Source organism: Myotis daubentonii, chromosome 13 (genome assembly GCF_963259705.1).
Source record: "Myotis daubentonii chromosome 13, mMyoDau2.1, whole genome shotgun sequence".
NCBI lineage: Eukaryota > Metazoa > Chordata > Mammalia > Chiroptera > Vespertilionidae > Myotis > Myotis daubentonii.
Genome location: NC_081852.1, coordinates 22,430,738 through 22,455,477, shown reverse-complemented (window position 1 = coordinate 22,455,477; position 24,740 = coordinate 22,430,738). Strand labels below are relative to the sequence as shown.

Genomic DNA, 24,740 nt, shown 5'->3' with positions numbered 1-24,740 from the left:
GTGGATAGAGCATCGGCCTGCAGACCAAAGGGTCCTAGGTTCAATTCCAGTCAAGGCACATACCTTGGTTGCAGGCTCTTCCCCAGCCACGGCCCTGGTCGGGGCACATTCAGGAGGCAACCAATCAATGAGTTTCTCTCACATCACTATTTATTTCTGTCTTTCCCACTCTCTCTAAAAATCAATGGAAACATATTCTCGGATGAGGATTAAAAATAAATAAATAAATAAATAAATAAATAAACAAGCCGTGTGAAGGCGCGCTCCCTGCAGGCTCCTCGGAGATGATCAGGAAGACAGTCACTGTGGGGGAGAGGAGGGCCAGGCGCGTGGCCTGACTTACGGAGGATCCGGTCACGAGCACAAGCCGCACCAGACCTGCTGAGTGGGGATCTCAGGGTGGGGATGGACACGTCTGTTGGTCAGTCTAAAAGCCATTGTATTGGTTTCCTGTCGCTGCTATAAAAAAATTACCACAAGCCCCAGCCGATGTGGCTCAGAAGATAAGAGCATCGGCCTGCGGACCAAAGGGTCCCAGGTTCGATTCCCGTCAAGGGCACATGCCCGGGTTGCGGACTCGATCCCCAGTGGGGGGCCTGCAGGAGGCAGCCAACCCATGATTCTCTCTCATCATTGATGTTTCTCTCCGTCTTCCCTTTTCTCTCTGAAATAAAAAATATATTTTTAAAAAGTACCACACATTTCGTGGCTTCAACCAACACAGATGTTTTCTCTCTGAGCTCTGGAGGTCAGAGGTCCACAGGCTCCTGCACCCAGGTGCTAGCAGTGCTGCTCCTGCTCAGAGGAACCAGCCTCTTCCAGTCCTGGCTGCCACGTCCCTGGCTCCTGGACGCAGCTCTCCCATCTCTGCTTCATCATCTCCTCCCGTGACCTTCCTGCTCCCTCTTCAGAGGACCGTGGTCCCACCTCAGCGTCCCTCCCTGACTCCCACCGCAAAGCCCCTTATGCCACGCGGGTAACAGGCACAGCCTCCCGGGATCCGGATGTGCACATCCGGGGAGGCCACTCCGCAGCCTCCCACCGCCCCAGGGATGACTGACGTGCACCTTCGAGCAGGGCCCCGGGGAATAGGTAGCTTCACCCGGTGACGAGTTGGCAGGGCACCGGCAGGTCACGTGGTGCCGCGTCAGCTTTAAAGGAAGCTGGTGCCGCTGTCAGAGCGATTCCGGCACAGCTCCCGCGCTGTGACCCTGCAGTCCCCTTCAGAGGCACAGGAGGTTGTCCAGTCGCCTTCTCTGTCGCCTCCTTGTCCCCACACACCTCACAGGTGTATGTGGGGCTCGGCCTAACCCCCCGGCTTAAGGTGAAGACCAGGGCCTAACTGCAGCGTTTCTCTCCCGCGTCCCAGCTGCCGTCAGCCAATCCAGCGGACTCGCGGCCAAGTTTGTCATCCACTGTCACATCCCTCAGTGGGGCTCGGACAAGTGTGAAGAGCAGCTTGAAGAGACGATCAAGAACTGCCTGTCGGCAGCCGAGGACAAGAAGCTAAAGTCTGTGGCCTTCCCACCCTTCCCCAGTGGCAGGTAGGAGGGGCTTCTCGGGGTGGGAGGCGGGGGGCACGGGCGGGGAGGTTCTGAGTCCAGCCTTCTCCCTGGGAGCCAGTGCTCTCTCCACTTACACATCCACTCTGGCCACTGCAGACATGACCAGAGGCTGCCAGCCTCCATCCTTCAGAACACTCGGAGGGAGGAGCTTTGGGGAGAAGCGAGAGGCAGAGAACACCAGGCTTTGAAGGCCTTGCTACTCACGGGGACCCTGTGCTGCTTGGGGGTGGGGGGGAGCGGGGGGAGGAGGGAGGGCGGAAGGAAGGCCAGGCCAAGGCTGTGACATGCACACCCAGAGAAATGAAAAGCTCTCACCTCGGGTTTGTTTTGGGGGTTAGCAGAGGGGAGGTCCCGTTTCTGTAAGTCACTGCTGCTGAAATGACATTCGCACATCTCTGTGTGTGGATGAGAGGAACCTCAAGTGCAGGAAAAGGAACTATGAACACAAGCTTTTGAGCATCTATCTTTGCCCTTTAATAAACAGTCTAAGACGTAAACTGGCTTTGAGGGAGCTAATGAAAGCTTTAGGTGCCGTTTTGAAGACCAGGTGTTTGAAATGCTGAGTTGGTAGTGTTTTCAAAGCCAAGTTTGACTGGAGTCGGGCTACGTATTCAAGCCCAGGGCACCGCTCGCCGGTCTGCCCTATGATCTTGGCTAAAACCACTGTGCCCGAGTCAGCGTGGCACCTGTGAGGTGATGATATGGGCCCCCTGCTTCCCCCACACACACCCCGGCTGTCGCTCTGACTGGCATCAAAGGAGGTGGGGCGAGGACCAGCCTGCCCGTGGGTTAGACCCCGTGCGATGGCAGTCAGGGCCCGGGGCCAAGGTAAGAAGGGCCCGCTTTGCCCCCGCCCCGGGCTGCACTCCAGGGTCCCAGGGGCCAGCGTGACACGGACTCTTCTTTTCCTCCGGCGCAGAAACTGCTTCCCCAAACAGACGGCTGCTCAGGTGACCCTCAAAGCCATCTCGGCCCACTTCGACGACTCGAGCGCGTCCTCGCTGAAGAACGTCTACTTCCTGCTCTTCGACAGCGAGAGCATCGGCATCTACGTGCAGGAGATGGCCAAGCTCGACACCAAGTAGCCCCGCGGCTGCGCTGGCCAACAGGAGCTGCCGGAGGCTCGGTCACAGGAGCAGGTTTTATTTTTTACACGGAGAGGAAGGGAGCGTTGGGCGGCTGGAGGGAAGTGGGTGGCAGAGGCTGCGGGAGCAGGTCCCGCCCACGGAAGGAGCCTCTGCGTGTTATATTCTCGTTACAAAGAGCCTCAGTCCTAAACACCAGGTCTCCACGAGGGGTTCTTTCCATGTGTTTTCTTCCTGTTGTTTTAGAACTTTTTGAAAAAAACAGACTTCATTTTAGATTTATAGCATTGACTTTTACACACACCGAGAAAATCCTTTCAAAACTCTTGTCTTCTGTTTCTCCTTTTGCAAGGGAGGAGGGCGTACAAGTGGCCCCGGGCTCTGCTCAGAGGCTCTGTGCTCCGTGATGAAGGAGAAAATTAGAAAGGCATCTCACTGGTGCTTTATCTTTCTTAGTGCCCCCGCCCCGCCCCTATATCTGTAACTACTCCTCAAAAGGATTTACTTCAGGCTTTTTTCTGTTTTGTTTTGTTTTTTAAAGAAAAAGAAAATGAAAGGAAAAAAAAATAAAAGATTCAGTGTCTTTCTTACAACATACTCTTTTATTGCAACATTTTCCTGTTTGGAAAACTGTCCCCATGGGTGTGGGCACGTCTAGAATGTTATGAACAGAACGAGCCTGTCTCCAACGGGCTTTGACTCCGCCGTGCTAGCTAGGAAGGCCCCAGGTCAGACAGCACGGAATGGTCTGCTTCTCAGGCATCGGTCCTGCTTCCAGAAGGGGGGCCTCGTTGGCCTTGGTCCATAGGAACTCAGCCCTGGGCGATGCCCCAATGGGGAAGCCATGCTTGGGGGAGAGGCCCATGTCTCATCAGCCCAGGCCGCAGCCCAGACGGGGTGGAGTAGGAGCCCCCATGAGGCTGGTGTCCAAGGACTCCGGTCAATATCCAGGGGCCACATCAAAGGGAAGCAGGGAGGGGCCGGCTGGGCAGGGCCAGAACCTGAGTTTATTCGGATGAACTGATCATCCACTTCTGCTGTCGTGTGAACTTGCGGGGTCCAAAATAGGCTCCTCCAGACTGACGTTCTCTCCCAAGCAGAGGAGTCAGTATAGCCTTAACATAGCTGCTGGCCGGCATCCTCACTACAGGGCCGGGTCCCCAGGTCAGTGACATTCGGGTTGGCCAAGAGACCAGAAGCACAAAACCACAGAGGAGTCTTTTCACTTGTAAATTTGCCCTGACAGCAGCCTGGAAGCACACAGGGCTCGTCTGCTCCCTGTTTGTTCACCGATGGGGACCCACCCAGCGGTCACGTAGCTCGGCTGCCCCCCCCCCCCTGTTAAACACCTCCAGCAGCTGGCAGGCCAGGTCTCGGTCATAACTTCCCTGAGCTCCCTAAAAACTCACTGTTAGCATGGACTAACCAACAGGGAAATTTTTATCTCTTTCTTCTTAAATATAACCTATGATATGTAATCATAGTATATATGGTATAAAAATTGAAATATAGAAAGTTTCGTTAAGATTAAAGACTGTAGGGACTAACAGTTTAAAATCAGCCTCCTACTGACAACTGGAGTATTGCAGGATGTGTGGGCTTCCCCACCCTCTGAACGACGGGCAAGACTGGGGTGCAGACCCCCTTCCTTAGCTGGTCTCACTTGGCAGGTCCTCCTTCCTGCCCTGCAGACAGGAAGCCAGCCCTCAGGAGACCCAGCGCCCGCACATGCACACACATCCAAGGGGAGCCTGTTATGCAGAAGGCTGGCTTCGCACTCCCAGGACCCAGTGCAGCATTCATTCAGCCTTGCCAAACCCAGAAAGAATCCTCTAGGGGGTGTCTTTTTAGTCTCTCTTCTCTCTCTCTCTCTCTCTCTCTCCCTCCTTCTCTGTTTTTCTCTCTCTCCTCTCCAGTCTTGCTTTTCTGTAAGTTGTGTTTCTGGTGAGTACATCAGTGGCATCTGACTCCAGAAAGAGTGCCCTTTGACAGCTGTCAGGCGGGTACCACTTGTCAGGCAATCCGTTCCCAGGTGTCGGTGGTACCTCGTCTCCCGCCCAGCCTCCTCCTCAGGGTGGAGACTGCCGCATGGTCTTCCAGCTCGTGGAGACGAACAGGTCCCGGCTCTTGGCCAGCCGAACCATGAAGCGCCCCACGTAGAAGCCGCTGATCTGGCCCACACCGTCATTTCTCCCCATGGCCAGGAGGAACGTCAGCGCACCTGTGGGGCAGAAGCACAAGCCAGGGTCCTGCTCACCGTCTGTGGCGGGCGATTCCCAGATTTATTTACTAATTACAAATGATTAAAGCGTTCTAGGGAGTGTTTCTGTCGCCGGCTTTAAAAGTTTGTCCTAGCCCTGGCCGTTGGGGCTGGACGTCGTCCTGTGCACCAAAAGGTTGCCGGTTCAATTCCTGGTCAGGGTACTTGCTGGGCTTTCGGGCTCAGTGCCTGGTAGGGTGAGTGCAGGAGGCAGCCAATCCATGTTTTGCTCTCACATTGATGTTTCTTTCTCTCTCTCCCTCTCCCATAATTAATAAAAAAATTTTTTAAAAAAAGTTGGTACTAGTGGTCATTCATCTCAAAGACTTTCACCATGTCTAACCCCTACTCTCTTAAAACTGTGAAGCAAAAGTTGCCCTAACTGGTTTGGCTCAGTGGATAGAGCGTGGGCCTGTGGACTGAAGGGTCCCAGGTATGATTCCAGTGAAGGGCACTTGCCTGGTTGTAGGCTCGATCCCCAGTAGGGGGCGTGCAGGAGGCAGCCAATCAATGATTCTCTCTCATCGTTGATGTGTCTATCTCTCCCTCTCCCTTCCTCTCTGAAATCAATAAAAAAGATTTTTTTTAAAAACTGTGAAGCACATGGGACTCCCTCACCTGGTTTATAGGCCTTGAAGGGCCTCTGTTTCATGGAGTTGACGATATTGGCCACGGCGATGTTGGCGTGGAGGCCAGCATGATAGGCCATCTTGGGCTCCTTCACGTCGGCACAGTCGCCGATGGCGTAGATGTGGTTGTAGCCCTCCACCTGGAGGTACTCGTTCACCTTCAGGGCACCATTGCTGGCCAGTCCACTATCTGCCAGGCAAAACCAACAGGAAACCAAAACCCTAAGCTGCCATGTTAAGTGGCCCCCAGAGCACAGAGAAGAGGAGCTCTGCCGGAGGCGGGCCGCCCACCCAGTTTATTTCCACTTGAAGCCCCCCCCAACTCCTCCTGCAGAGGCAAGAGTACCACTCCAGGGTGGAAACTGGTCAGAAAGACAGCAAGGGTCATTCTCTGTGCTGTGCGTGACTCTGGACGTTACCATGGTTAACACAGTGCTTACGTTCACAACTTGGTCAAGTCTTGAATTTTCTTTTGAACGTGGATCAGATTTTTAAAATAAATACAGGGCTTTAATAAATGATAAACTTTTCATTTTAAGGGACTTAAAAGCTTATCTTTGAAGTATATCATTAGGACAATTAGGTGTTCAGTTTTGGGCTCTCTGTCCATTAACCCTCAGTTCCACCCACATGCCTGGCCTGGACTAGCTTCCTTCCTCTGGGATTGGATAAGTCTTTCCTGCAGGCACAGAGGGGGAGCCCCGCGGGCAGGAATGGGACTCGGGCATACATGCGGGGAACCTGAGGACACAGCAACATGGGGCCTGACCAGGAGCACTGAGTCTCCATTCACACATGGAGGCAGGAGTCCACCTGCTCCATGTTTCCGTCAGCTCGATGGTCCAATATTGAGCTTTAAGGACACGAAGCCACGATATTGCCCCCACTCCCCAAATAGTCATCCCGGCTCAGTGGCCAAACACCTGGGTCAGGGTTTGGGGAGAGCAGCACACCTGTGAAGAGAGAAAGGCCTGACCCCAGGATTTCCTCTGCGTCCGTGATCCAAGGACAGGAACAGAAAGCAGATCTTTTCGGCTCTCTGACACCCGTTCTCATCTCTGCCGCTTGGGGGCGGGCCCCAATTTTGGAAGAGTCTCGTCACCTTGCACATCTTGGGCTGTGGTCGGCAAACTGCGGCTTGGCAAACCGCAGCTCGCGAGCCACATGCAGCTCTTTGGCCCCTTGAGTGTGGCTCTTCCACAAAATACCAGCTCTTCCACAAAATACCAACTTCTGCGCATGGGCCACTAAGTTTCAATCGCACTGTACATGTGCGCCCACACGTGGTATTTTGTGGAAGAGCCACATTCAAGGGGGCAAAGAGCCGCATGTGGCTCGTGAGCCGCGGTTTGCCGACCACGGGGCTAAGTCATCATTATCACAGCTGAGGAAAGGACAACAAGAGTGAACCTGAACTTAAATTTAAAGTTTGATGTCACCATTCAGAAGAGACAAAAGAGCTGCTGGGATGGAGGGGAAAGGTAGGGGGTGCCGATTCCTGGGGGAAAGGCCTGAGGGGCCTTGGACACTGGGCAGTGAGGAGGCAACCTGAGCAGTGGACAGTGGCTCTGCCACCTGCTTACCAAATGCACGGTGGTAGGCAAAGCTGTTGATCTTGATACCGTTGCAGACAATCACCAGGTTGGTGGCCACCTCAGTGCCTTTGTCCGTCTGTACACTGATGCACTCGCGATACTCATTGAAAGGCAAATCCGCCATGTTGCTCACCCGCTCACCTGTCAAGGGAGGCCTGTGACCAGGAGGCTGGCAGAGGGTGGACAAGGCTGGTCCACGCCAAAGCTGACCCGGGGGAGTCTGGAGACCCCTGAAGGCCCCAGGAAAGGACTGGATGCTGTGGCCCAAGTAGGCAATGATTCCACTCCCCCTTCCCGCCCTGCTCCTCTTCCAGTCCACCTGCTACCCCCACAAGCACAATCTGGACACCAGGCCCCCAGGGATACGATGGGAGGAAAGTTCCAAGAAGCAATCTGAGGCTGAGTTTCCCAAGTTCTGGGAAAAGCTATTTGAGGAAGATCTACAACATGCCTCCCCGACTGTGAGCTATGCCACCCTGCTCAGGCAGCACAGGCCCTCCAGGCACACTGGCAAAGGTGAAGCCACTTCCTAAAAGTAGAGGTGATCACAGTACTGCAGAGCCAGGAGCAAGGAGGCAGCCAGCCTGGGGTTTCAGAGAGCAGACACCCCCTGCCTGAAGAAAACAAAGAGGCTGAGCCCCACGAATTGTGGAGGACACCCCTGGGGTTAGAGCCCCACTCGCTAGCTGCTGGGTGGTTCTCTTCCCTCTTGCTCTGGACAAAAGCCACACTCCTCACCACCCTCAAGACACAAACCAAAAAGCCTATTCTCTCCACCAGAGACATCATAATTCAGGTCAAACCCTTTAGGTGATTTTTTAAAATCATTCAACAAATAGGTACCATCTGCACTTTGTCCAAACCAATAGCCAGGACAGTGCTGGTCCGTGACATGAAATCCTGTAAGTACGAGGGCCTCTCCCCTGCGAAGGGCAGACACAACCTCCGGCTGGACATCAGGGCTCAAATGGGCTTTGATGCTCAACCCCAGGACTCAGAGACTGTGGCCGCCCTCTAGCCGGGGGCAGTGACCAAGCCTCGAGCCCAATCTCCCCGGGCCAGGGAGCGGGCAGGGCCAGGGGAACGGCACGTACTCAGCAGCAGCTGCACGCCTTTCTGGAGCAGGATCTCCTTCGCCTCCTGCCGGACACAGGGCAGGAGCTCCTTGTCAGCCAGGGCCATTTGGGAGTGAATAAGAGTGACCTGGGGACAAACGACCATAGGACAGAGGAGCCACTGAGCCTCCTGCACACAATAAGAGGCTTAGAAACACCCAGTCTGCCTTCCCCTCCTCCCCCTACCTCAGGTCACAGCAATTTGCCCAACACTGGAACCAGCTCACGGCAAGCTGGGCTGGAGCCCACGTCCCCCGGTCCAGGACTCTCAGAACGGGCCAGCACGCCACAACCACACGGAGCGCCATGTGGAAAATCATTTCAAACATCCTTGGGCACTTACGGTCATACAGTCTATATACAAGCCATTGACATTGTACCTGACATTTCCATTAAAGCTGGTTCTAAAACTAGCACTTCCTGCCATGCGGGTCAGCACAGGGACGCGAGAGGCAGCCTGGAATGGTGTTCAAAGCCTGGACTTTGGAATCAGACTGCCTGGGTTGAAATCCCATCTTGGATACTCACTCGGACACTGCCTGACAACTACGGTAAGACAGATCGCAGTCCCATTCATAGAAATGTTGTAATGATGGGGGCAGGGGTGGGGGTTGAGGGGGTCAATGCGGGAAAAAAACCCAAAGGGGATATCTGTAATACTTTTGACAATAAAGATAAATTTAAGCCCTAGCCGGTTTGGCTCAGTGGATAGAGCATCGGCCTGCGGACTGAAGGTCCCCGGGTTAGATTCCAGTCAAGGGCACGTGCCTGGGTTTCAGGCTCCATCTCCAGTACGGAACGTGCAGGAGGCAGCCGATTAGTGATTCTCTCTCATCATTATGTTTCTATCTCTCTCTCTCCCTTTCTCTCTGAAATCAATAAAAAATATATATATCTTTTATAAAGATAAATTTTAAAAAAGAAATGTAATGATGAAACGAGCATGTGTGTATAAAGCACATATTACTCTTATGTGTCTACTGATCATAAACATATGGAAGTTTCCCTGAGTTACTTCCTACTTCAGACCGGTCTTTACCCCATAAATCAAAATTAATGAACTTTTACATCAATTATTCATAATAATTTCCAACAATTTGTCAGAGAACAACTGTATAATTAAATTAGCCCATATTGATCTCACTTTTCAAAACCAACGTGCCTTTCCCTCGGGAATGAGAAGCAGCCACGGGCTCCATGCGGCTCTCAGCTGATCTGGCATCAGCTGCAAGCGTGCTCTTGCCTCCGTAATTACCAATCATCGCTCAGCCCTCAGCTGAGCCTTCGCAGCTGCCTGGATGTGTGTTTTCTCTCCAGGGTGCCAGCCAGATGCTCTATCCCTCCATCATTCAAAGGGAACAGGGCCGGCCAGTCCTTAGTGAGGGGCTGCACCGCAGGCTCCCCCATGGGGCTGTCCAGGGCAAGGGCTGCCGTCTCTTAAAGACCAAAAAAAAACAACTAAGGGTGCTTTTGACCAAGCTAGTTGTCAGCAAAATCAGGCAATCAGCCGAAACCGGTTTGGCTCAGTGGATAGAGCGTCGGCCTGCGGACTGAAAGGTCCCAGGTTCGATTCCGGTCAAGGGCATGTACCTGGGTTGCGGGCACATCCCCAGGAGGAGATGTGCAGGAGGCAGCTGATCGATGTTTCTCTCTCATCGATGTTTCTAACTCTCTATCTCTCTCCCTTCCTCTCTGTAAAAAATCAATAAAATATATTTAAAAAAAAAAAATCAGGCAATCAAAGTCTACGTTCAGGTCACAGAGCTGGGACATTGAGGGGACACAGGCATTAATGTTCTGTAAGGGGTCTCCCCTGGCCTTGATTCTCCCGGTGGGACCAGAAGGCAAGACCCCACACTGAACCAGGACACACCCTGGCTGTCCAGAAAAAAATCCGTCAGAAAGGCACTTCAGGGGATCCCTCAGTGCAGAGAGCAGGAGATGGGAAACACGGGCCCCCACTGTGTGTTGGGGCTCTGCCTCCCAGGCCTTGAGCAAATTCCTGATTTTCCTTCGACAACACAGAAAGAAGCCGGCCACGGAGAGCTCAGAGCCAAGGCCGCCTGCCCACCTCTTTCTCGGGGTACTCGGTTTTAATCTCCGCTGCCATCTCCACTCCAGCAGAGCCTCCACCCACCACCACGATGGACTGTGAGCACTGGACCTGGAGCAGAAGCAAATGTGAAAACACCCTCAAGTTCACCCTGCCTCAAGGGGCAGCACTGGGGCGGTGGTGGTGGGGGGTGGGGGGTCCTTGCCAAAAGAGTAGAGAACTCTTTCCAAATGTGAGGTCTAACACTTGCTGGGTGTCTCCCTGCATTTTCCCATCTGATTCTCACAACAGCCCCAAGAGGCAGGTCTCACCCTGCCCGCCCTTCAGATGAGCATGGCCCAGGTCTGTCTGAGCTCAAAGCCGGGCTCCTAACCTCTACACTAGTGTCTTTCCTCCCGGCTTCTCAGAAGCTGTGCAGAGAGGGAAGACCTGGCCGAGCCATGCAGCAGCATTCACCTTGAGAGCCTTCCCTGGTCCCACTCCTCATCACTTCCAAGGGGACAGAGCCACCCGCCGGTTCTCAGGGCTGCTGTGAGAGCTGGCTGCGGGCATGGGTCCAAGCCTGCTCTATACATCACAGGCCCTGTGCAACCAGGAGCCGAGAGAGCGGAGCTGGGGTCCCCAATCGCTCCATGAGCAGGTCTGGGTGCTCATGTCCAGACATTGATGACAGATCCAAAGGTCTCCTCCCAGGAGTCTCTCTAATAACTCTCCATCTTTGCAGCCACTGTCACAGCCCTGAACACCTCCTAAGGGTCTCCCTGCTGTCCCCCCCAGTTGTTCTGCCCTCCAGGGGCCACCCAGTCTGCGCTCACTGCCCTGCCCGGGGCCAGGGGCGCTCACCTGCTTCACCATGTTCTCGTAGGCCTGAATGGCCTCCTGCTGGCTGAAAACCTGGTTCAGCTTGCCGGGGAAGAACCCAGTGCTGCCCGTGGCCAGGATAAGATGCGAGAAGGGCAGTGCCTGCCAGGGGCAAGGAAAAGAAAGGTGGGGGCAGGCCTGGGCTCTTCATCCAACCCCAGGCCCACGGGTACTGAGCCCTCTGAGGCAGCCCTCCTTGGAGGGGAGCAAAACCATCACATGGTTAAGCTGAGGGGTGGTGCTAGAACCCAGTAGAACCTAAAGAAGCAGACTTGCCTCCTGCCAGAGCCCCCAGCACGGAAATGAGAGGGCTGAGCTCCCCACAGTGGGGGGCAGTAAGCTGGAAACAGGAAACTGCATGTGGGGAATAAGCAGGATTCCAGCGTCCATGTGGAATTAGTTTAGACTCTCCTAGGTATTTTAGAAGAAATTGCCCCCTGCACCCCCAAAACAAAGGAAAGGGGGGAGGGGGGAGATCCTGCTTGGAGCCTAAATAGATCAAGTTGACAAAACCAGTGCTGCTCTGATGGGAGGAGGACGGGGGTCTGTGTTCCCGTGGACCCTCATGGACCCTCATGGACCCTCCAGGGCTCTGAACAGTCTGGCCCAAAACCACAGAACAAGGCGACTCTCAGCAATCTTTCCAACCGAGAGATTCCCGGCCCTAAATTAATGCAAGTGGGATTGATTCACACAAAATCGAAGACTCATTGAGGACAGAAATGGTGTCCCCTTTTTCTAATTCCCCTTTAGCTTTGGATAGAGTAGAGGGCAAGGCTAGAGGTGACCCTCAACATGACGACTGGGCTGGCCGCAGCTCATGGGTGGAGCTCACATTACTGTGGGCTGAGTATCTTCCTGGCTGTGGGATCCCGGGCGAGCCACTTTTCCCCACACGACAGGAGGCTACACCACCTCCCCGAGTCATGGCGGGCATCACAGGAGACCGTGTAAAGCTTAGGACAGTGCCCAGGGCACAGGAAAGGCTCAGGAAATGTCTGCCCCCACACTCATGGCTGCTGTCGTCAGGCCTCTGCTTAGGAGGAAGTGCTCTCAGCACCAGGCAGGGCTGGGGGCCAGAGGCCTCTCTCCCGCCGTGAGGCCTGCCAGGCAGACCTGCCAGGTTCCCCACCAGCAGCCGTCAGCCCTGCTCACCTCGCCATCCTCCAGCAGCACCGTCTGATTCTTCAGATCGATCTCAACCACCACGCCCTGCCGGAAGCTATTCTTGAAGCTCTTCGAGTAGGAGATGAATGTCTTTTTGGCAAACCCTGCAGAGCGGACAGAGGAGGTCACAGTGTAAAATTGGGCTGCCCACAGGAGACAGAATAACCCAGAACCTCTCCTGAACTGCATACCAACAGGGGTGCCCCTGACCAAACATCTGGGCCAGTGGCATACCCAGGGTATCCACCCACCCCCAAAGTGCCAGCTGGGCCCCGGGGCCTCAGGGAAGCTCAAGCTCTTACTCTAGGGCCTTGATGGTAGCTGCTTAAGGCCAATGACCTTTAGATTCTCCAGAATTTGTCTAGCTGTTGAACAGAGGTGCCTTGCCCTAAGTCCAGAAAACCACCCCCAGACCCACAGCGTGATAAGACCAAGAAAGCCCCAGAAAGGAGCCGTTACCGCTCTCCACGGAGGCCCGCAGGGCGGCCACATTGTGGTGGAAGGAGTCCTTCATGTCCACCAGCGTGAAGGAGATGTTCAGCGCCTGCAACTGGCCGGCGGCCGTGATCCCGCCAAAGCCCCCGCCGACGATCACCACATGCACACCTCTCGCTTCCATGGAGACCTGGGACCCCATCTCGAGCCGCCACTGCAGGGACAGAAGGAGAGACCACCTGGGAGTCAGGGGCAGCTCAAGGCTGGGAGGGCAGGGGTCAGCCCACAGCAAGAAGGGCCTCAAATGCCGAGACGTGACCTTTTTAATTTATGTCATCATTAAGATTTTAATTGTAAAATCTGAATTCCAGAGGCACAGGGGTGTCATTGTTCCATCCCATCGCCCAACCACCCAGTTCCATTCTCCACTGCATCCACGTTCCCAAGTTGATATGAATCCTTCAGAGGTGCTCTGTGTACCTACAATCGTAATTGTTTCTGCACACATTAAACTATCCTGCAGTTTCCCCACTCAATATGTTTGCTCGCTCGTCAACATAACGTAAATGAGCTCCTGCTCTTTGATGTGCCCTGTGCCGTGGCTCCTGGGGCCAGGGACAGACAGACAGATGTGGCCCCTGCCCTTGTAAAGGAGGGGCTCACAACCCGCAGGGCCGGGAGGAGGATGCGGACCTGGGAAGCTGGTCCGGTGCACATTTCTATGGTGGGCACACCTGTGGGGACCTGCAAGCACGGGCCACATCAAAGGAACGAAATAAAATTCTTAAGCCCCAAGCTAAGCAATCACTCTGACCAGATTCTGCCCACTCACAGGCCACCAGCTTGAGCCCCAGGTCTAAGGAGATGAATGGACAGGTTTTGACCATCAACCTGCAAAATAGGATGCGGTGTGACTGAGGCCGTGACAATGGGGCGGGGAGGAGAGGCCTGCAGCGGGAGGTCATTCTCCGAGCATTCTGGGACAGTGGATGTCCACCAGGACTGCTGGGCAGCCTCCCCAGGAGACATGGGGCAAGGAGAGACGTCTGCTGTGAGAAGAAACAGTGCTGGTTAAAGACTGCGAAGGAATGCCCGCCGGTAAGGACGGTAGGCAGCAGTGCTGATCGTGTGGGCTCCAGTGAGGGGGAGGGAGGAGCAAGCACCAGCTTGATGCCAGGGACAGTGTCTGCAGAGGGTGGAGGGCCAGCACTGCAGGCCACCTGTGCCCCAGGCCCACACTCACACCTGGGCTGGTGCAGCCGAGCAAACCTTGGTTGAGCTCCTGAGGAGCTGAAATTCAATAACCCTTAGCCCAGAGCATGACACTGGAGGACATCTGAGGCAGAGGACAGTCTTGGGCTGAGGCAGCACAGAGGGAGAAGGAAGAGGTGGCGAAGCTTGCCTGGGTGCCCCCAGCCAGCCCGAGAGGCAATCTACCAGGCTCACCCTCCAAAGAGCCCGGGTCACCTGGCGCATCCCAGAGTCTGTCCCTTTTGATGGCTGAGAAGCTGGCCTGGGGCTGCAGTCAGAGGCCTTACCCCAGTCCAGCTCAACCCCAGAGAAGGCTGCTCATGGTGCAGGGCCCCCGGGCTCTCCGGTGTGGGAGCCCAGCTACCTGGGGAGCGATCTTGACTGCAGCTAGCGCCTGAGAGCAGTGAGGGCTGTTGGGAGATGCTGGCGAGAGGCAACAGGCAGTCACACCTCCTCCTGGCCTGTGCCGGGCTCTAAGGAGAGGCAGAAATAAAGCAGGCTGCCAGGAGAGACAGTAAAGGATGGCGAAGCTGGCATGCACAGAAAGCAGCAAGAGGCCCAACAGCGGCTGCGGGCATCAGGGATGGAGGTTCACAGTGGGGGCGGCAGGGGGTGGCAAGGAGGAGGAAGTGGACTCGGGTCAACCTTGAAGGGCAGGCAGCGTGCTGCCCAAAGGCTTGATGGGGAAGGGAGTTCCAGCCGGCCTGGGCCCTCTCGGGCAGCACCCCGGCAGCTGGAAGACTACCCCACTGTCCTGCATCCTGTGTGGCCTGGGCACAACCCCTCCCCCGCTGGCCTCCATTTACCCCCTGTCATGTGAGGGGGCATCCTAAGATGTCCTTGCACACATAGGTTTCCAAGACATGGGGCCCCCAAAATGGTCCCCACACTTATAGGGGCAGCTTATGGTTGGAGCTCCAGGCACTGTTCTTGTTGGTATTCAAATGTCCACTGCCTAATTTCTCCTCTGGAGGAGGAAGAACCTGGTAAGGTTGGGAGTACCTGATGAAGGAGGGAGAACCTGGTAGGGGAGGAATAAGCTAGTGGGGCAGGGAGAATCTGATGGGGGAGGGAGAACCTGGTGAGGGAGGGAGAACCTGGTGGGGAGGGAGAACCTGGGGAGGGAGAGAGAACCTAATGAAGGAGGGAGAAACTGGAGGGGGAGGGAGAACCTGATAAGGGAGGGCGACTCTGGTGGGGGAGGGAGAACCTAGTGGGGAGGGAGAACCTAATGAAGGAGGGAGAAACTGGAGGGGGAGGGAGAACCTGATGAGGGAGGGAGAATCAAGAGGGGGAGGGAGAACCTGGTGGGGGAGGGCAAACCTGGTGAGGGAGGGAGAATCTGGTGGGGGAGGGAGAACCTGGTGGAAGAGGGAGAACCTGGTGGGGAGGGAGAACCTGGTGGGGAAGGGGGAACCTGGTGGGGGAGGTAGATCTGACAGAGAAGATTAGAAGGGATTTAACTGTTTCTCACTGGCTAAATGGTCCCCAATTCATTGAGGCCTGTGCATTCTACCCATTTACAGATGAGGAAAGAGCCCTCAGCAGGGCTGGGACCAGGAGGAATCCCCAGCAGGCAGTGCCACCTTCACTGCTCCAGGCCCTCAGAAAGGTCGTCCTGAGTGTTCATCGGGCGGAATCTGCCAACTGGGCCAGAAGGAGCATGTCTCCTGGGAGCCAAAACCGGAGAGGGCCCAGGGCCCAGCCCGAGGTCAGGAGTAAACACCCGGAGCTGAGCAGAGGCTGGGAATGAGGCAGGCGATGGAAGGGGTATGTTTCACCTCCCGCTTCAGCACGGCCCCCTCTGTGCCAACCTGCCTTTGGGGCCAGCAGCCGGCAAGGTCAGGGAAACCCCCAGAGCCCTGCTCCCAAGCTGGCTGGGCACAGGCCCAGAGAGGCTGCACAGCTGGTTAGGGAGAGGGGTCCACCTTGGGTCGGGTCACACTGGGCCACCTAGGGAAGCTCAAGGAGAGACTTAGAAAACACCTGGGACCTTCTCTGCAGAGGACAGTTTGGGCCAAGAGGTCCCGTGGCAGAAATGGAGGCTGAAGATGAGCTCGGGGAACAAGCTGGGGTGGCTAGGAGGGCAGGTGACAGGGGCCAGACACACAGGGTGCCTGTCACACCTACATGCTCACCAGTTCTAACCTCCAGGCCTGCCCTGGGCCCTTCCCGGGGAGGAGAGTAAGCCCAGCGACCCCAGTGCAGGCCTGAGGGGCAGTAAACTGGCCCAGGATCAACGGGCTTCCCCAAAGGGCAAACCCTGGCCCACCCAACCAGGCACACCCTCAGCGAAGGCAAACTGCTTCTCTGGAGTTCCAGCGTCTGGGGCCTGAGGGCTCCCCCACCACGAGGGGCTGGACGAGGACGCCCTGAAGCCCTCCTGGAATCTCTCCTCTCTCCTCCACTGACCTCTGACACTCACTGGGGGAATGGTGGGCTGGCGGCTCTCCAGCTGATTCCACCCTTCCTCCTCAGCGGCCTCCCTTACCCAACACTCTTGCACACCCGTGTCTTCCTTGGCCAATTCCTTTTTTTTTTTTTTAATCCTCACTGGAGGATGTTTACTGATTTGAGAGAGAGAGGAAGGGAGAGAGAAAGAAACATTGATGTGAGAGAGAAACATCGATCAGTTGCTTCCCATACATGGCCCGACCAAGGATTGAACCCACAACCTAGGTATGTATCCTAACCGGAAATCAAACCTGGAAACTTTCAGTGTATAGGACGATGCTCCAACCAACTCAGCCACCCAGCCACGGCCCAGTGCCAGTTCTTGCTTGGCCCCTGAGGACAGCTCCCCTACACTCGACCACGATCCACTTTGCCAGATACCTAAACCATGTACTTAAGCCACAGAGCTGCTTCCCAGCCACACACCCTACCTATCGGTGCTCAAAAAGCTCACAGGTTCGATTCCCCATCAAGGGCACATACCTGGGTTGCAGGTTCGATCCCCAGCCCTGGTCAGGGTGTGAAAGGCAACCAATTGGTGTGTTTCTCTTCTCTCTCTCTCTCTCTCTCTCTCTCTCTCTCTCTCTCTCTCTCTTCCTCTCTTTCTTTTTTCCCCCTCCCTCCCTTCCACTCTCTCTAAAAATCAATGGAAAAAATATCCAGCCTCAATCAATGGGAGACCCCATCAATGGAAGACTACAGGATACACTGTTATACTCCCATACAATGGAATATTCTGGAACCATTCGTTTTTAGAGTGGACGCTTTTTACATGAAATGTTTGTCCATGATTTGTCCACACCCATATGATGTACAAGACCACGAATAAATCTTAATGTAAATTATGGTCTTTGGGTGAATGTGTCAATGCATGTTCATCCACTGTAACAAGTGTACCCCTCTGGCGGGGGATGTTGATAATGGGGGAGGCTGTGCATGTGTGCGCACAGGGGACATATGAAAAGTCTTCTGTACCTTGCCCTCAATTTTGCTTTGAACTAAAACTACTCTACAAAAATAAAGTCCTTAAAAAACAAAGTTTGTTACCTGGCCAGTGTCGCTCAGTGGTTGAGTCAACCTATGAACCAGGAGGTCACTGCACAGTTTGATTCCCACTCAGGGCACATGCCTGGGTTGCGGGCGCAATCCCTAGTAGGGGGCGTGCAGGAGGCAACCAATCATTCTCATCATTGATGTATCTTTCTCTCTTCCTCTGCCTTCCTCTCTGAAATCAATAAACATATACTAAGAAAACAAAAAAAAAGTTTGTCCATGAAAAAGTCAGGTAATAGAACAGCCTAATCCCACTTATGGGCAATCAGACATGTGTACCTAGCTACATATATACACATACATGTAATAATGACAACAGCTAGCATTCATTGCATTTTTATCTGTATCTTTGCATTGAATAGTGTGAGTTTTTCTCTCTATTTTTGATAAAGTCAGGAACTTGCCCAAGGTCAATCCTCACAGTCTGATAGACCGGAGCTCTAAAGCAAAGCGCTCACAGTGGTCCCAGATGACGTTTCTACTTTCTTCTTTGAGTTGTTGTTTTTTTGTATCGTTTGAATATTTTTGTTTTTTTAAATATATTTGATTGATTTTTTACAGAGAGGAAGGGAGAGGGATAGAGAGTTAGAAACATCGATGAGAGAGAAACATCGATCAGCTGCCTCCTGCACACCCCCCACTGGGGATATGCCCACAACCAAGGTACATGCCCTTGACCGGAATCGAGCCTGGGACCCTTCAGTCCGCAGGCCAACGCTCTATCCACTGAGCCAAACCGGTTAGGGCTTGTTTGAATATTTTTAAATGAGTGTGTCATTTTTACAGAAATAATAAGGCTTTAAAAACAGGGCAGACCTCCTACCAACTAATTTTTAAAATTGAGATATTAGTCATATAAAATTCACTATTTTGAAGTGTACAATTCAGTGGTTCCTAGTACACTCATAAAATTGTACAACCATCACCACGATTTAATACCAGAACATTTTCAACGCGCCCCCCTCCCCCGAAAAAAGCGGGGGAAAGGAAAGAAAAAACTCATCCATTAGCAGTCATTCCCCATTCCCTCCTCCTGCAGCCCCTGGGAGCTACCAATCTTCTGTCAGTCTCTACACATTTGCCCATTCCATACCTTTTGTCTGGTTTCTTTCACTTAGCATAATGTTTTCAAGATTCATCCAAGCTGTAGCATGCATCAGTATTTCATTCCTTTTCATGGCTGAGTAACATTGCATTGTATGGAGAAACCTTTTGTTTATCCATCCGTCAGTTGATGTACATTTGGGTTGTTTCCAACTTTTGGCTATGGTGAATAATGCTGCTATGAACATTCATACACAAGTTTTTCTGTGAACGTATGTTTTTAATTCTCTTGAGCATATACCTAGGAGTGAAGTCGCTGGGGCCTATGGTAACTCTGTATTTAACTGTTTGAGGAACTGCAAAACCCACCATCTGATTCTGAACTGAACATCAAGCCAAAGGAGAGAGCACAGAGGGTCTTAACTCAGTCTGCCTACATTCAGGAAGGTTAGCTTAAGAGAAGGTCCAAGAGAACAAACCCTAATTGTCCAGGGACTCCTAAGGAAATTTACCTTTGCCCTTCCCCCAACACATTCGCGCACGCACACACACACACACACACACACATCTGGTGCACACTGGAATTTTCTCAGTAAATCCTGCTTCTACCAAGGATACCCAGCCTGACCCCCGGGGGAGTGGGGGAGGAGAGGTTAGTCTCTAATAATACAAACAGAGGCTTTGAGGAATCTACTGAAAAACAAGCCAGTTACATTTATGCCAACGTTGTAGAGCGATCACGCCTCAGAACACATACAGCAGGAACCACGTGGGTTCCAATCAACGCAAGGACATCGTCCAGGATCGCTTCACAGAGATTACAAATGAAACTAAGTCTGGAGTCCTCGGTGGCTATGCCCAGGGTAGATTTCTACAGCCACGGTTCCAGAGTGGCCATCCTGTCTGAGAGGGCTTCTGGGTGTGACTCCAAGCACCACGAATGTCCCCTATCCACCGGGGGACAGGCTGAGGGTAGGCCTTCCACGGCCCATTCCCCAGGGAATGCATGCTAAATATAACCCCAAAATACCACTTTCTGGAAGGGACTCAAAGTCTGACAAAGGAGCTATCCTTTCACGCCCCAGGAGAGGGCAGCTCTGGGCAGACAGGCTCATCCCAGTGTCCTACACGCTCCCCTACCACAACCGTGTACCTCCTCCTGGGAGCCAGTCGCCTTCCGGTTCCCGTAACACCCGTGGTCTGCTCACCTCCTGTGTCTGGATCCTCCTGGCTTTCTTATTTCACCACCAGCCAAACACCAGCCAGGCCCTGGAGCACACCAGCCCTGGTCAGCTCTACTGCTAAACTGCTGGGTGTCCCGAACAAGGGCAGGCCCAGCTGGGAGCAGTCTCCCCCAGAAATGGAGGCCCTCCAGATTTGGGGTTACACACAGTGCTCTTAAAGGGCTTCTCTCTAGGTGCTGGGTTGAGGGTGGGTGGGGTCTGCGAGCTTAGGGCTTGCACGGGGGCATGCTGGAGCGCGCACACAGAGGAATCTGAGCAGGACTCCTTGATAGTTTACACATTTACATATTTTACAAAGGCCTTCAACACAAGACACAGACCTGGGATGCCTGGTAAGTCCTCCCCAAACTATGTCTGCCCCCCAGCTCCGTGCCAGTCCTCCTGTGAGATCATCGGCTCCCCTCCCCACCCTCAGACACAGCCAGGGGTCAAAGGGTCGCTAGTTGGAGGGGACAGGCAGGGTGTGTTTAGGGGGTGGGGCTGGAAGGAAAGCGCGCACCGTCACCCACTACAAGCAGTTCCCCGGGAATTTGGGGCGTCCTGGGCGCCCCAGCCCCACCCGTAAGTTTGGAGCCCGCGGAAACCGGGCTTCGTGGAAAGGAGAGGTGGCCCTTCTCGTGTAACCCGGAGCCTGGGGCACTGAGCCCCCGGCATTTCCCTCTGGACCCGAGGCTTTCCTCCTTCCCTGTGACCCGGCTTCCAACCAGCGGCGACCCTGGGCCGGCGGGTGGGGGTTAGGGCTGAATGAGGGCACCCTTCTTACCTGGGAAGACTCGGCCGTCACTTCGGGGGCGGACGGAAAGGGGGTCAATGCCCCTCCCCCTGCCGCGGGTACCGTAAACCTCCCTGTTGTGTTTTGGGGAAAGTGGGGGGTGCAGCCCTCGCGTCCCAGACGATCGCCCTCCTCCCAAGGCCACAACTCCGCGCACCGACCTTCGCCGCTGTCCGTCCGTCTCCCAGGCCCCGGCGGGTCCCTGCTCTGGGTGTCTGCGGGGCCCTGCGGGCGCCGGGCAGCCCGAGAGCACGCCTCCCGCCTCGGCGGCGCGGCCGGTGCGGGTCGCCTCGGGCACCGCGGCCCCTCCCGGCCCACGTGACTCCGGGCGCCCTCCGGCCACGCCCCGGCCACGCCCCCGCGGTAGGATCTCTGCGGGCACTCCCCGCCCGCCTTCCCCCTCCCCCACGCCTCCCGCTAACGGGTGGGAACCCCTCCGTCACCCCCCACCGTGAAACTGACGGCCCCGAAGATCGACGTTGCCTGGCCCTGCGCGAGCACCTCGGACTCTGATCAAAGTTTGGCCCGAAGCTGCCGGACTTCAGAGCGCGGGCTCTCGGGCACCGGCTGTGCCGCCCGGGGCGGATGACCAACCTCCTGCCTTTACGCTTATAAGTCATAACCCGCAAACCCAGTGGAGCACCTCTGTATGCCTGGCCCTGTGCTAGGAGCTGGGAGATAAAATGGAGAACAAACTGGCCTGGTTTCTGCTCACCGTCCGATTGGGTGATAGTCTGGGGAAAGACAATATATTAAATATCTCTCTCTCATTGAAGGAAGAAAAACGGGGGGCAAAGGAAGGGTGCTGAGGCCTGTCTCCAAGGATGAGAAGGAGTTAGTCCTGGGCAGAGAGGAGGTGAGTGTGCTCTGGTGTGCAAATTGCTGGCGGTGATACAGGCCCGGAGGCCCTGGTGAAGACTGGCCCATCACCCCAAGGGCAGTGGGATTTGCCACTGCAGGGCTTTAAGCAGAAGAGTGACAGGACTGCGTCATGTTCTGTGGTGAAAGGATGGGGAAGTAGGAGGGCTGCTGAAAATGAGGGAACTGTTTAGGAAAAAAAAAAAAAAAGAGCTTGGACTAGGTAGGATATGTAAGGAAATGGACTGATGCAAGCTACAACCTGGCAGTCGGATCAAGCTAATTAGGTGACAGGTGACATCCATTTAAACAAACATTAGCACCTACCCTGAGAGATCCTTGATGTGAACTGTCTAGTGTGGTGTCTGGCACACAGCAGCCAGCGTGCCCAAGGCCACGCAGTGCCTGGCAGCCTCCTGGCTCCCACCCAGTGCTCCCTTGAATACTGCCCTTCACCTTCCCAGTGTTCACAAATGTTTATACTAGACGTGGCCTTTTCCGTACCTCTTCCAAAGGCCGTGGTCAAAGACTTTGTACCCAATACCACCAGCATAGGAGCGATGGGATCAACTCCATCTAGAACAGTGGTTCTCAACCTTCCTACTGCCGCGACCCTTTAATACAGTTCCTCATGTTGTGGTGACCTCCAATTCCATTGTTACAAATTGAACATAATTAAAGCATAGTGATTAATCACAAAAACAATATGTAATTATATATGTGTTTTCCGATGGTCTTAGGCTACCCCTGTGAAAGGGTCGTTTGACCCCCAAAGGGGTCGCGACCCACAGGTTGAGAACCTCTGATCTAGACGTTGGTGCTGATTCATCTGAGCTGGGAGAAAAGCTGGTGTGCTCCTGTGGGCACCACAGTCTCACCTACAAAGCCCAGACTGCACCTTCCTCTTCTCTGGCACCTTTGCCGCTCCTCCTCTCCCGCTGATATCTGCCCCATGAATGTAGGATGGAGGGGGGTACAGTGAGAGGTGTGGCAATCTCCACCTCCTTCTCGCAGCCAGAAGAGCAATGGTGCCAGAGTGTGGGTGCAGAGAGCCCAGGGCCCTGCCCAGCCTAAACCGTCTCATAGGGCCCTGCAAGCCTTGCATTTGTCCTGGACTCTGCAAACTTCCAAACAGTTTTTATCTCTTTTTTTTTCTCCTGAAACCCCACCAGGAAAGCAGGGTGGGGGTTAAACTCTGACCCCGAGGACAGCAACAACCACCCTTGACCAGCTCTTTGGGGCAGAGACCTCACTCTGCTGGACTTCGGGTCTCTACTCTCTGGCCCTGACCCAGCACTGGGTTCCTAGGAGTTCACAAATGTTTGTTTCCCATAAAATTCACTCTTCTAACATGTACAATTCAGTAATGTGAAGGTTGTGCAACCATCACCAATTTCTAACACCATTCTTTCTTGCATTTCTGATCCGGCCAGTAGTCTAGAAAAATAATAGCTAATAGTTATTGAAAACACACTGTTTTGGATAGCTTCTCAAAATGTATACGGGTCCTCCAAGGTAAGTTTTATTAATCTCCATTTCACAGATGAGCAAACTGAGGCTCATAGGCTAAGAATTTAGGCAAATTCACAGCCAGTAAAGCCAAGGAGCTGGAGGACCTTCACCCTGAAGCCAGGAAACCCCTCAGCAGGGCATCTTTCCTAAGGGGGCCAGAGGTCACAGCAGGCAAAGGAGAGTCTCAACTGTGAGTCAAACAAGCATCGGAAATTTACTGGGCACATGCCCTGCCCTGTGGGAGACAGAGAGCTACAGGGAGTGCTACAGCCTGCCCTGGGGCTTGGGAAGATCAAGGAAGATTGATTGAAAGCTCTAGGCCTCTACAGATGAATTCCAATGGGCAGGGTGCAAAGGCAGGACTGTAAAAATCACAGCACAAACCTGAAGCCAGGAGAGAGGAGAGGTGTATAGTGGCCCCACACTGGGCTTGGGGCATGGCTTCTCAGAGCTGGTGGCCCATCTCCAAAGATCTACCCCAAACCATGAATCAGGGAAGTGCCGGAAGCCGGTCCACCCTTGCTGCTTGACAGTCGCTGCAGGGAAGAAACATCTGCATAGCATGTTTCAAGGGACCTGGCTTATATAGCATACTGTTCTTAATATGTTTGCTCCCCTTCTTGGCGCTATGTGTTTTAACCAAGGTCACCTCTCCGAGAAAGGTTGTTTCCGCAGGTAGGGATTTTTCCCTGAAGTTAGGGAGGGAATAAAACCCCTTAACTAAGTGATTAACTAATTAATCACTTTAACTAAGAACAATCATGCTTAAGCTACATAATCTTTACTTAGGATAATCTCCTTCAGTTACTTCCTTGTAGCTTCATAGAACAATAGAGTAACCTTGGAATGAGCTGATAGGATTAAAATCAACTGGTATAAATACAGATTTAACAAGACAATAAAAACCGAACCTGGAGAATTTCGCTGTTCTGCTCCCGTCAATAGAATGGCTCTGGAGGTGGTGCCCAAGGACCTGCAGCGCCTGCGGGCTTGTTTGGTGTGATGGTTGTGACAATTGTGATGCAGACCTTCAGATGAAGGGTAACCGAGAGATGGTATATGACTGCACCAGCTCTTCCTTTGATGGAATCATTGCAGTGATGAGTCCAGAGGACAGCTGGGTCTCCAAGTGGCAGCGAGTCAGTAACTTTAAGCCTGGTGTGTATGCAGTGTCAGTCACTGGTCGCCTGCCCCAAGGAATCGTGAGGGAGCTGAAAAGTCGAGGAGTGGCCTACAAATCCAGAGACACAGCTATAAAGACCTAGCAAGATGTATGGCTGCCAATGTCTTTGCCACCGCCTCCTGCCCCTGCTTATTTATTGTTGTGAAACTAAATGGACAGAGCTTCAAATACTCCTCACTCTCCAATTCTGAGGCTCACCAGCCCGATGAGAGCAGCACAGGGTCTTCCTGGGCCATTTTATCTTCTTTGGACTACTAGTTGGGGTAGGAGTGGTGTGGGTTGATGGATTAATAGAGTGAATTGAATGTGGAGTAGGATGCTTTTTTCCTACCCACACCTATGGCTGCCTCCTTGCCTATGGGCAGGACTCTGTATCAAATGCCAAAAACGTGAACCCATAGCCCATAAAAAAAATAAAAATTAAAAAAAAAAATGAACCTGGCCCTGACCGGTTTGGCTCAGTGGATAGAGCGTTGGCCTGCGGACTGAGGGGTCCCAGGTTCAATTCCGGTCAAGGGCATGTACCTTGGTTGCGGGCACATCCCAGTGGGGGGTGTGCAGGAGGCGGCTGATCCATGTTCCTTTCTCATTGATGTTTCTGACT

The 24,740-nt window shown here is 53.8% G+C and overlaps 2 protein-coding genes and 1 pseudogene across 5 annotated transcripts in view; 2 read left to right on the top strand and 1 right to left on the bottom strand.

Annotated features, from left to right (window-relative positions):
• LOC132214877 (core histone macro-H2A.2) overlaps positions 1–3,222 on the top strand; it is a 42,292-nt gene extending 39,070 nt beyond the window's left edge. Inside the window, exons 8-9 of the mRNA XM_059662499.1 lie at positions 1,370–1,544; positions 2,485–3,222. Coding sequence (XP_059518482.1) covers positions 1,370–1,544; positions 2,485–2,650 — 341 coding nt within the window. The 3' untranslated portion in view covers positions 2,651–3,222. The remainder of the gene's footprint in view (positions 1–1,369; positions 1,545–2,484) is intronic.
• A 7-nt stretch (positions 3,223–3,229) lies between these two features.
• On the bottom strand, positions 3,230–20,899 carry AIFM2 (apoptosis inducing factor mitochondria associated 2). 4 transcript variants are annotated; one of them, XM_059662496.1, is made up of 10 exons: positions 20,575–20,894; positions 18,617–18,787; positions 12,790–12,979; positions 12,319–12,434; positions 11,146–11,265; positions 10,321–10,413; positions 8,229–8,337; positions 7,123–7,275; positions 5,529–5,729; positions 3,230–4,871 (listed from the first exon to the last, which is right to left on the bottom strand). In XM_059662496.1, exons 3-10 carry the CDS (start codon positions 12,965–12,967, stop codon positions 4,720–4,722), a joined length of 1,122 nt encoding a protein of 373 aa, XP_059518479.1. In that variant the 5' UTR covers positions 12,968–12,979; positions 18,617–18,787; positions 20,575–20,894; the 3' UTR covers positions 3,230–4,719. The 4 variants fall into 4 exon arrangements, with proteins under 4 accessions (XP_059518479.1, XP_059518480.1, XP_059518478.1 ...); XM_059662497.1 differs by lacking the exon at positions 18,617–18,787 and having other exon boundaries at positions 20,745–20,899; XM_059662495.1 differs by lacking the exon at positions 18,617–18,787.
• A 2,975-nt stretch (positions 20,900–23,874) lies between these two features.
• Positions 23,875–24,529, top strand: LOC132214523 (transcription elongation factor SPT4-A-like; annotated as a pseudogene).
• Positions 24,530–24,740: the final 211 nt, after the last annotated feature.

Excerpts from the sequence above, each read along its gene's own strand:
- AIFM2 (XM_059662497.1), bottom strand. The coding sequence starts at position 12,967 with ATGGGGTCCCAGGTCTCCATGGAAGCGAGAGGTGTGCATGTGGTGATC. Across the intron at positions 12,435-12,789 it reads GCGGGCCTCCGTGGAGAGCG|GGTTTGCCAAAAAGACATTC; the intron begins GTAACGGCTCCT and ends TCCGCTCTGCAG. Across the intron at positions 10,414-11,145 it reads ACGAGAACATGGTGAAGCAG|GTCCAGTGCTCACAGTCCAT; the intron begins GTGAGCGCCCCT and ends CTTCTGCTCCAG.